At 38.1% G+C, this 12,187-nt stretch overlaps 1 protein-coding gene across 5 annotated transcripts in view; it reads right to left on the bottom strand.

Moving 5' to 3' along the window:
- The window catches only part of FAM114A2 (family with sequence similarity 114 member A2), a 37,911-nt gene extending 25,725 nt beyond the window's left edge, over nt 1-12,186 (bottom strand). Inside the window, exons 1-8 of one of the 5 annotated variants that reach the window (XM_057540059.1) lie at nt 12,132-12,186; nt 8,615-8,859; nt 8,174-8,273; nt 7,669-7,761; nt 4,324-4,415; nt 3,018-3,152; nt 2,368-2,526; nt 1,632-1,755 (exon numbers count right to left, since the gene is read on the bottom strand). In XM_057540059.1, the coding sequence (XP_057396042.1) occupies nt 1,632-1,755; nt 2,368-2,526; nt 3,018-3,152; nt 4,324-4,415; nt 7,669-7,761; nt 8,174-8,273; nt 8,615-8,845 (934 nt within the window). In that variant the 5' untranslated portion in view covers nt 8,846-8,859; nt 12,132-12,186. Of the gene's footprint in view, nt 1-1,631; nt 1,756-2,367; nt 2,527-3,017; nt 3,153-4,323; nt 4,416-7,668; nt 7,762-8,173; nt 8,274-8,614; nt 8,860-11,785; nt 11,941-11,960; nt 12,079-12,110 lie in introns of those variants that run through there. The other 4 variants (XM_057540062.1, XM_057540063.1, XM_057540060.1 and 1 more) reach the window with 4 other exon arrangements.
- Nucleotide 12,187: the final 1 nt, after the last annotated feature.

A 12,187-nucleotide genomic window follows, 5' to 3' on the forward strand; every position in this document is an offset into this window, starting at 1 on the left:
TAAAAAGCAGTTGTTGCATTAGAATAAAGTATGTAAGGATGGAAGGGAGGCAGGCTTAGTGCTTTGGAGGGACTCAGGAGAGAGGCTGGCACCTCAAGCGGGAAGTCTCCTAAAAAAGTGAAGGCACTGAGTATATAAGATAGAGGGACAAGGGCTAAGGATGCTGATAGAAACTGAAAATGATCAACAGCACCAGAACCAGGTTCTGCGGTTTTCTCTCCCCTCTGCTACCACTTTTTTAAAAAAAACTTCATTGAGATATAATTAAATACTAAGGTCAGTGTTGCATTCTCAACCAAAATCACTGGGGAGGGCCATTGGGAAGGGTGGCATGCAGCACTCCAGTGCTATCTTTGCAGAATCCTGATCTCGGGCAAACAGTTAGGGAATAAAAATATTATAGACACAAATCCATCTGTTTAGAAATTCCCTTAGAGTCCTCTGAATGGTATTTAAAGATCAGGATTTCTGATCACTATGTGAAGCCAGATGTCGACTAAATTAAACAAACCCTGTTAATGGCACTATGTACAAATAACCTTAATTAAGTTCATAAATAACCAGGGATTGTCACACCAGGGCTTAGTTACGAACAATGGAGCAACTTAAGCAAATCAAAATTAATTGATGGGTTTCCTGCTAAGTGAGACTTTGAAAATGCAGACCTTTATTTATTTACTTATGCCATCCTAATAATGAAAATAATAGCCACCATTTGTTGAGTGTTTACTATGAGCCACACATTAAACATAATATTTCATTTAGCCCTTATAACAAACTGAGAGGAATTAGCTACCTCTACTTACAGTTGAGGAAACAGACACTCAGGGTTAAGTAATTGCATAAAGTTGCATGGCTTAATAAATGGCAGATCTTGATTTAGAACCCAGGTCTAACTCCAAAACCCATCCTTTTATCCATCATGCTTATTGCCTTCTCAGTACCTCAAGACAGCTTTAAAAACTCATATTCAAGGACCATTTCATATCAGGACTCTTTACATAGAGTAAGATACCATTTAGCAAGATATTACATAACCAGACAACTGGTTTAAGAAGACGTGGTATATATACACAGAAGGGACTACTACTCAGCCATAAAAAGAATGAAATATTGCCATTTGCACCAACATGGATGGACCTAGAGATTATCATACTAAGTGAAGTAAGTCAGAGAGACAAACACAAATACTGTATGATATCACTTTTATGTGGAATCTTTAAAAAAATAGTACAAATGAATCTATATACAAAACAGAAACAGACTCATAGACACAGAAAACAAACTTACGGTTACCAAAGGGGAAAGGGGAAGGGGGGATAAATTAGGAGTATGGGATTAACAGATACAAACTACTATACATAAAACAGGTAAACAACAAGGATTTACTGTATAGCACAGGGAATTATATTCAATATCTTATAATAACCTATAATAGAAAACAATCTGAAAAAATATGTATATAATTGAATTACTTTGTTATACACCTGAAACTAACACAATACTGTGAATCAACTACACTTCAATTTTAAAAAAAGAGTTAATGTAATTGGAGAGATTTATTTCAAGGACAATCACTGCATATAAACACACTACATCCCTCCCACTCAGATGCTGGATTTCCATGTTACCTTTCTTCTCTTCCTCCTCTTCCTCACAGAACTCTGCTAAGGAAAATGCTTCTTTGAGTTGCTCCAATTCAAATTTTAGAGTCTCTAATTCTTCTCCACTTAGAGAATTAAGAATAGATTTCACCTGAATTGATATAAAATAGTAAGTGGGAGTATGAGAGAAAAAGAAAAATATTCTCAAATGGAGAAGAGGCTATGGATCATATTAAAATTAAAACTATGAGTTCACAAGCTCTTCCTTAAGAACCTTAACACAAGAGGCAGGTCATCACAGAAAGGTGTGGAGAAGTGTGCTTCCAAAAATAATATAAGCCAGAAATGTCTGGAAATTATTAGTGCTTAACAACAGCTTAGAAATTAGGAGGAAATGAAATAGTCTTGAATCAATTAAATGCTAACAGGTAACTGTATCCAAATTGGCAGCTTAAGCCAAAGAAACTTATAAAAAGAAAAAAAAAGAACAAGATGAAGGAAAAATAATAGATGTGCTATTAAGACCTCTTTGTTAATCTGTCCATTTTTGTTTAAATTTAGAGAAACAACACTTGACTCATTCTATTTCTAGCAATTAGTTCAAATATTAGTTTTTTTGTTTATTTTGGTATAGTATTTTCAGAGAGTCTCAAGCCTCTACCTGACATACATTTCATCTTCCAACTGCACAAAAGGAAAAGAGACTATGCAGCGTGCTTCTGCTTAAAGACTACTCCAGTTGAAATTTTGGGTTTGGAATTACCTTTATTTCACTTTCTCGGGAGAGCATCTCCAGAGCTTCTAGATGTGAAAGGCCTTGAAATTCATCAAAGAGTAGTCCATAATGAGTTTTCTTGTCCGTTTCCATGGTAACCTCATTGGCAGTCCATAGCTCTTCTTTCTCCTTTGCCTCTCGTAAAACCTGAAAGAGATCGAGGCATTACACTGCAACAAGTAACAAGAGCATAAGGGTGAGTTTTGGAAGTTGAGGGAAGCAAACTGACATGGGTAACACAGCCCTTTCATTCTTGGAATTGTGATTCAAATCGGATAGGCTCAGGAGCTGCAGGGAAAACATGATCACATAATTTGCTCCTAGACAGGGTAAATAACACCCCAGGAACCAGGTGTTTCTCTGACAGTGGTTTTACCATTAATCTAATAACAACCCTGAAAGGGCTTGGCATCTTATATTGCACTGACAAGAGGCTCCTGCAGAAAGGAAAGAGGAGGAAAAAAAAAGAACTGGGCATTTTTCTAAGCATTAGAGCTGTGCATCCCCTTACCAAAAACAAAACAAAACAAAGCAAAATAAAAAACACTGAAAAGTCCTCAAAAGGAAATAATAACAAGGTCCCAAATTACCAAAGGCATAAATACAGATCAAAATACAAACAGGAATGCAAACAATACCTGAGACAGTGTGGAAGTCCGGTTCATCAGACCCTTGGTTCTTTTAAATCCAGGATCCCCTTCTGCTATTACATCCATTGTCTTTTTCCCAATGAATTCTAAGGCATCCAAACCCCCACTGATAACACTCTTTCCCTAGGAAACACATGCAACCTCATTACAATAATACTGAAAAAAGACACCTGCATGTTTTGATTTCATAAAATAGTGGCTAACAATAGCAACCACTGGCAAGAACAGGGAGCAACTAAAACAATCATACAGTGCTTGTGGGAATGTAAAGTAGTATACCCACTTTGGAATATTATTTGTCAGTATCTACTATAGCTGAACATATGAATATCCTATGACCCAGCAACTCCACGCATGGTTAAATACTCAAAAAGATGTGTAGAGGTTCATCAAAAGACATACAAGAACACTTACAGCAGTACTATTATAAAAGCTAAAAGCTGGAAACTACCCCAATACTTACCAACTCTGGAATGAGTAAATGTTACATAGCCACTCGATGGAATACAACAAAGAAAATGGAATACACCACACAAACTATACCGTGGATAAATTATACAAACATAATAATGAGTGAAAGAAACTAGATACACTAGGGTACATTCTGTATGATTCTGTTCATACAGCAGGGAAAATTAATCTATGATGGCAGAAGACTGGATTGTGGTTATCTTAGACGGCAAGAGGGGGAGGCACAGAAGACTGGGAGACGGCACAGGGGAGACATCTGATATACCACCCTGCTGTTTCTTAGTCTGAACGTGTTCATGTCGTGAAAATTAAAACTGAACACTTATGATTTCACTTGTCTGTATACAGATTATACTTCAATAAAAAGTTAAAATTAAAAAGTACTAGCTATCTATCCTCATGTAGGAAAGATATTAAGCTTCCTATTTAATCCTTTCAAAAATGTTTCTAATCATCTATAGTTTTATAAGTATTTATCATAAACATCTCATTTTCCCTTTGCCTAAAAGATATAATTATGACAAAAATATTTCTGTAAAGCAGAGATGTTTTTCTAGGGCCACCAAACTAAGAATTCTTAGTCCATAAAATATTATGTACATTGCCTCTCTATTACTCTTCATTTCCTGCTCCCTCTTTTACTTCTTTTAAGTTTTCAAGTTAGCTCTCACTCTACCCTAAGATCAAAGTGAATGATCTTCAGCAATTTGAACTCCCATAAGAGGAATGAGTCCCCATGACTTTTCAAGGAAAAGAAAGAGAAAGAGACAAAAACCCATTATAATCATGGAAGGAAGCAGGCCACCTTGCAATTTTTACTCACTGTGCTCTGAACAGCAGTAGAGATGGTTGAGAATACCCCAAATGGCCCACTCATTGGAGAGGAGTTTTCATTCTCTTTGGCATTTGTCTCTCCTATAGGGGGGAAGGGATGTGTAAATATGAAGAGATAGTCCATAAATAGTTTTGCTTTATTAGCATCTATATGAATTTTTAAAAATTAGACCTTATTTCCAACACACAAGGCCTTAGTACTTTTTGTTTTATTATTTTAAACCATTTGCCTATTTTAAAATAAAAGTTAAGGCAGTTTTTCATTTTCATTTCAAAAACAAAATCCAGTCTTTTGAAAAACCTACTGACATATATAACAGACTATATACTGTGTGATTCCATTCATATGATCTTCTGCACAGGTAAAACCACAGGGTCAGAAAACAGATCAGTGGTTGCCAAGAGATAAGAATAGGTGGAGGGGGCTTCCCTGGTGGCGCAGTGGTTGAGAATCTGCCTGCTAATGCAGGGGACACGGGTTCGAGCCCTGGTCTGGGAAGATCCCACATGCCACGGAGCAGCTGGGCCCGTGAGCCACAATTGCTGAGCCTGCGCGTCTGGAGCCTGTGCCCCGCGACGGGAGGGGCCGCGATAGAGAAAGGCCCGCGCACCGCGATGAAGAGCGGTCCCCGCACCGCGATGAAGAGTGGCCCCCGCTTGCCGCAACTGGAGAAAGCCCTCGCACGAACCGAAGACCCAACACAGCCAAAAATAAATAAATAAATAAATAAAATCAAGTAAAACTTTAAAAAAAAAAAAAAAAAAGAATAGGTGGAGGGGAGTGACTACAAAGGGGCATGAGGGGATTTTTTTTTTTTTGGTTGGGGGGAGGAATGAAAATATTCTTGTCTATACAAATATAAGAAATATTCTATATCTGTATAATCACAATGGACTGTGATTACACAGCATAAACAGGACGGTATGTTTGTTAAAATATGTAAAACTATATACAGTTGGCCCTCTGTTCTATGGATGCTGAACCCGTGAATACTCATTTTATATAAAGAACTTGAGCATCTGAGGATTTTGGTATCCACGGGGGGCTCCGGGAACCAATCCTCCCATGGATATTAAGGGATGACTGTATCTAAAAAGAGTGAACTTTACGTAAATTATAACTCAATAAATGTGACTTTTTAAAAATCCGGTCTACTTTAAACTTTATCCTGGAAAATTATGCTTCTTCACAGGATTCAGACATGCATTACAAAGATTTTTTAAAAATCTGTTCTATTTTATTAACACTAAAATCTCTTACAGGAGATCAACAAATAATCTATTGTAGGGAGGACTTCTGCTTCCAACTATGATGGATTATCTGGTGTCAGACTTGCCCTTCTACCATAGCATCTAGAAAACTGGACAAAATATAAGAAACAATTATCTCCAGACATTGGACTACAGACCGTACTGTACTATGGTTCAGGAGAGAAGAGAAACAAATGATGAGAACTCTATGATTGGCTTGCTTTCCAGACCACAGCACAGGGAGGGGAAACCCAAGCAGAGCACGGCAGTCTTATTAAGTAGAAGAGACAGAGACTGGAATCTAGGAAAGCTGAAGCACCTGGAATTTGCAGGTCGGAGTACAAGCATACCTCATTCTATTGCACTTTATTGTGCTCTGCAGATACTGCATTTTTTTTTTTTTCTACAAACTGAAGGCTTGTGCAACCCTCCGCTGTCAGATAATGGTTAGTATTTTTCAGCAATTAGGTATTTTTTTTTAAATTTTTTTTATTTATGGCTGTGTTGGGTCTTCGTTGCTGCGCTCGGGCTTTCTCTAGTTGCGGCAAGTGGGGGCCACTCTTCATCATGGTGCGCAGGCCTCTCACTATCGCGGCCTCTCCTGTTGCAGAGCACAGGCTCCAGACGCGCAGACTCAGTAATTGTGGCTCACGGGCTTAGTCGCTCCGCAGCATGTGGGATCTTCCCAGACCAGGGCTCGAACCCGTGTCCCCTGCATTGGCAGGCAGATTCTCAACCACTGCGCCACCAGGGAAGCCCAACAATTAGGTATTTTTTAATTAAGGTATGTACATTATATTTTTGACATAATGCTACTGCACACTTAATAGCCTACAATATAGTATAAATTTTTATATGCACTGGAAAACCCAAAAAAGAATTTGTGAGACTTGTTTTTTGCGATATTCACTTTATTGCAGTGGTCTGAAACTGAATCCACAATATCTCCAAGGTATGCCTGTACTGGAGAGGAGGGAGATACAGAGGTAAAGAGTTCCAACTATCTACAAAGGAGTGCCTTTGAGTCTTTGGCTGAATACTAAGCTGTTCCTGCACTGGAAAACTCCACGATACTGGGCAAAGAACTGCCATGGGGCTATAAACTAAACAATGCCCAAAGCTCATGCTAGGCTGAGAGACATCTGACTTGCAACCAATCAAGTAGAGAGACCTAGTTAAACACCTGGAAATTAGGTAGAGACCTCAGAAGGGTCAGAGACTTAGTAGTTGAGCTAAACTAGCATTTAACAATAAAGGCTACTCTAGAATCACCCTCAAGAAGCTTAAAATCGAGACCAGAAGATCAATCTAAGCTACAAATATCTTAAATGCCTTCCAAACAAAACTCACACTCTTTAAAGGACTACAAAATCCACTCAGCAAGGTAACATTTCTAATGTCCAGCATCCAATCAATGAAATGAAAATGTTATCTATATGCAAGAAAAAAAATTGGTCAATAGAAACAGATTCAAATGACAGAGATGATAGTCAAGGACACTAAAATATATACATAAGGAGGTGAGAAATGGAAGACAAAAAAAGAAACAAATGGAATTTCTAGAGTTGAAAATATATCTAAAATTTAACAGTCACTGAATGGACTTAACAGCATTAGACACAGCAGAAGAAAAGATCAGTAAACCTGAAGCCACAACAAAAACTATCCAAACCGAAGCACAGAGAAAAAAGGCTTAAAAAAATGAACCATGGAACAGCACCAAAACTAACACATTAAAACATTTTTTCATGCCACAGTAGATTCAAATTCAGCTAACTCTTACTGGGCTCTTACTCAATTGTGCCAAGCACAAAGCTAGGCAATTTTTACAATCTACATTCATGGCTTTACTTATTTAATGTTTGTAACAGTCCTCTGCAATATAAAATATCATCCCATTTCATAGATAAGGAAAGTAAAGAGACACCTAAGTGGTTAAAGCCAAAGATTCCAAATCCCATTTCTCATCAGCCCCATGATGCCCTGAATATCAGACAATCAAAAAACATCTACTGAAAAAAAATGAGCTTAACTATTCCATTTCAGTTTATAATTCTAGGCCTTAATGTTTCCATATACTGACCTGTTGCATACTGGACTTCAGATGAAATTTCACTGGGACTAGGGATTCCAAGGGAAGTCTCTGCCTTCTCAATAACATTTGAAATACCTTGTCCTAAGAAGAAAAAATAACATTTTTATATTTGAATTTATTTGCTACTAGTCACCAAAACTGAAGAAACAAACTGAAAATTAAAACCACAGATTTTCAAATTCATTACAACCACAAGACATGTTATTTTGACCATATATAACTAATCTTTGGGAGTGTATCCTTACCAAAGGGGAAAATAAATTGATTCATTATCACCAAAGAATAGTTTTATATTAATTCCTAAATGTCAACCTTCTAATGAAAAATGTTATCAATTCTAGTGGCAGTATAAATCAGCGCATCATTACTAATGTATCTTCAAACTATAAAGCCTTTGAGTAATCATGGAGGAAGAATGATTAACAAAGTCGTTTTGAACACAGATCTGTAGCAAAATGCACACAAAAATTAATAAAATGACTGATGACCTTACCTACTGTGGCTACTGTAGCTGAGGCTGAGGAGAGCAAGGACTTGCCCCAACTGCCCCAATAGCCCCATCCGGTCTGGGGTACATCTTTGGAAACAGTCTCCTATTTTTCCCAGTAGCCAGAAAAACAAAGGCAAAGAAAAATGGAAAAATTAGAGGAAAATAAGAGTGTATATACAAGGTAGCTAATTATTGGCCAAAAGTATGGGTGAACAGATACATATTTGGTTCAAGAAGTGTATTGCTTGACTGACAGATGTATGTTACCTGCAATGTAAGCATCACATAGCAAAGGCAACTACTCATAAAAGCATTTATAGAACTGAGAAAATTGTTTTATGGTTATAAAAGGAAAGAAATGGGTGCAATCCCAATTTGGTATTGATTCCATATTCCTTTTAACCCTAATACTTTTTAATCTCAATGTTTTAATAGATACTCTACTTTGCCTGCGGCCTGTGATATCTGAACAGGGAGAACGTCTGAAGTCTCAAGGTCACTGGAAGGTTTGGACTCTGGTCTTTTCCGAGTAGAAGCTACAGGTTCTGATTTACTCTCTGACTTGGCACTTTGGTCAACTGACTCAAAATTCTTGGTTGGCTCACAGTTCTCATCTTCAAGGATGGAGGTTGCTTCAGTTATCACTTCAGTCTCAATATCATCTTTATCCGACATGATTAGATCATTGCCTGGTAAAATAAAAGCCCCCCACCCCAAAAAAGTTAATTATATAAGCTTGTTTTTGGTAAAAGTTACTTGAATAAACTTTTTGAGATTATCGAGTCACATGCAAGTGTAAGAAATAATACAGAGAGATCTAATTTACCCTTCACCCAGTTTCCCCCAAGGGAACAATTTGTGTAACTATAGCATATCACAACCAGGATACTGATAGATACAATCTCCCAACATTACTCAGATTTCACCAGTTTTACATGTACTCATTTGTGTGCGTGTAATTAGTTCTATGAAATTTTATCACATGCACAGATTCATGTGATACAGAATAGGATTACCACAGTCAGGATACAGAATAATTCAATTACCAAAGTCAGGATACAGAATAATTCAATTACAAGGATCCCTTGTGTTATCTATTTTTAGCCACATCCCACCCTCTTCCTAACCCACAGCAACCGCTGATATTCCCCATCTCTATAATTTTGTCATTTCAAGATGTTATATAAATGCAATCACACAGTATGTAACCTATTGAGATTTACTTTTTTCACTCAGCATAAGTCCCTCAAGATTCATCCAAGTTGTTGTACCACTAGTTTCTCCCTTTTTATTGCTGAGTAGTGTTCCTTGGTATGGATGTATCTCGGTTGTTTCACCATTTACCTGTTGAAGGATGTCTGGGCTGTTTCCAGTTTAGGGCTATTACAAATAAAATGGCTATGAACATTTATATACAGGTTTTTATGGGAATATAAGCTTTCATCTCCCTGGAATAAATGACCAGAGTGCAATTGATAGTACTTGCTTAATTTTATAAGAAGCTGCCATACTCTTTTCCAAAGTAGCCGTACCATTTTACATTCCCACCAGCAATGTATGAGTAATCAAGTTTCTCTTCATTCTCACCAGCATTTGGCAGTGTTATTTTTTATTTGAACCATTCTGATATAGGTGCACTATGACAGCTTAATATGGCTTTAAGCTTTAAGTTGCATTTCTCTAATGGCTAATGATATTGAACATCTTTTCATGTGTTTATTTGCCATCTGTATATCCTCTTCAGTGAAACAGCTATTTTTATCTTTTGCTCATTTTCTAATTGGATTTTTTTTTACTGTTAAGTTTTGAGAGCTCTTTTTATATTCTAGATTCAAGTCCTTTGTCAGATATGTGGTTTGTAAACATTTTATCCCAGTTTGTAGCTTACATCCTCTTCATAGAGCTTTTCACAGAGCAAAAGTTTTTAATTTCAATTTATCAACTTTTCCTTTTGTTGACATTTTTAAAAAATCTTATAACTTATTAATCATTCCTACCTCAATTTTTCAGAGAGAAGATTATGAAATTTAGGCTACCAGAATAAGATTTACATCAGACCAGCTTTTGAATAGCAATGTTAACAAATTCAATTCCTTCCAGAAGTACGACTCTTTGACAATTAAACCCAAGATATTATTGGTGGTTTTACAAGGAGGATATGCTGGTTTCCAGGATAACCAAGTATTACCAGGGGAGAAACAAACGTGTCTCACACATACATACACACGCACACACACACACCCAGACCTCGGTATGTATAAGCACATGTTTTTACCAATGTATACTAACCACAAAATTAGACCCAATCCATCAATGCCATCAAAACATTTCTATCATACTAAAAAGAGAGACATACTAACAACTAAGGCAGCCTGGAAGTAGCACTATAACTGAGGTACACACAAAATGTTAAAAGAACAGAGAGCAAGAAAAAGTATGCTAGGATCAGGAAATAACACTCATGAACTTTAAATACTTGAAAAAGGCATAGAATAGTGATCACAAACTGGGATGTTGAGTCCCAAATCCAGCCTACAGATTTTTTTGTTTGGCCTGCACAGTGCTTAAACTTTTTTCTATACTAATTGGCAACATTTAAAAATCAGAGTTCGTTTACAAATAGAAATTTCCAACTTCCCTTGTAAAATTGAAAGATGTGGTGACACTGGGCCCACATTCGACTTGTTAATAACTAGCTCGTGCCAAATATTTGCTGGGGATCTTTTAGACAGGGTAGAGTAGTGTTCTCTAGTTCCCCATAATCTCCACCCAAATGCACTTGACTCGTTTATGTTACTTGATTAGCCCCTGTAGGCATCTGAACTTGTAATACCTGCCTTAAAGGGCACTTAGGATTCTGACAGATGAAGATGCCAATGAGAGAATTCAAGGGTGTGTAAACAACACAGGGCAAATCTCAAAGGTCTGAGGTATGACAGCGTGGAATACAGACAGATACCAGGAGTAGTTAATATGGCAAAGAGAATGATGGGGAGGTGTAAGGCTAGAAAGGCAGATTTATGTAACATCCTGGATCCTAGACCATATGGTATATGATATACATACGTTTCCAAAACACATAGAAAAAAACAATCTAGATACAACTATCCATAGACATAAAAACCAACTGTGAAACACTCATTCGTTTACTTGCAAACATTTTTTTTGACTACCTGTTGCATGCCAAGCTCTGGAGGCTGAGAACTAATTTAAGACACAATTTCTGCCCTACTTACTCCAGGGGCCTAATAGGAAAGGCTACACAGTTCTTGCACAAAGTTCCATCAATGTTTCGTGTAGCTGAAACATTGATGGAATATCTTTTTGCTCTCCTTATGCTCTCTCCAAGCTACAACACACGGTAATATGCATGTAACATACACATTATATACTATATATAATATGTAGTTAGGCTGACACTCTTCCAACTCTGTACTTGAGTGACTGTGGGAAGTTAGTTCACCTATCTGCGTCTCCGTTTCTTCATCTGCAAAAGGGGGAGAGTACCACCTACTTGCCAGGATTCCTAGAAAGACGAAGTGACCCGGTGGATGTGAGGGGTTCGGAACAGAGCCTGGCCCGTAACCCCTCACGGATAAAAGCTGCTGTTAGTACCTGGTGGTTGTCTGGAGGAAGCATTACTATTTTTACTAATATAACGATTTGTCTCGAGATGTAAAAAATCCGCTCTCCCTTCTTCCTAATTACAATAACAGGTGCCAAACCGGAGTTCTGGTGTAAGCCTGCTTTCCTAAGTTCTCCGACGCTGACAACGACGAGAATTCCTCACCCAAGCGGAACGCTTCAATAACCAGCGCGCTTCCGCAGCCTCAGCGTCCACCGCGAGGCGCCCGCCGCCCAGCCCCAGGCCGCTTCCTCCCCTTCCGCGGCGACCCCGAGACCCCGCACCCGGCCCGCCTCCTCCCAAGAAGCCCCGTACCCAGCCCGCCGCCACCCTCACCGCCTCCTCAACCGCAGAGAAGCCGCTCCTTACTGCCCCGGAAGTCCTCCTTCAGG

Source organism: Balaenoptera acutorostrata, chromosome 2 (genome assembly GCF_949987535.1).
Source record: "Balaenoptera acutorostrata chromosome 2, mBalAcu1.1, whole genome shotgun sequence".
NCBI lineage: Eukaryota > Metazoa > Chordata > Mammalia > Artiodactyla > Balaenopteridae > Balaenoptera > Balaenoptera acutorostrata.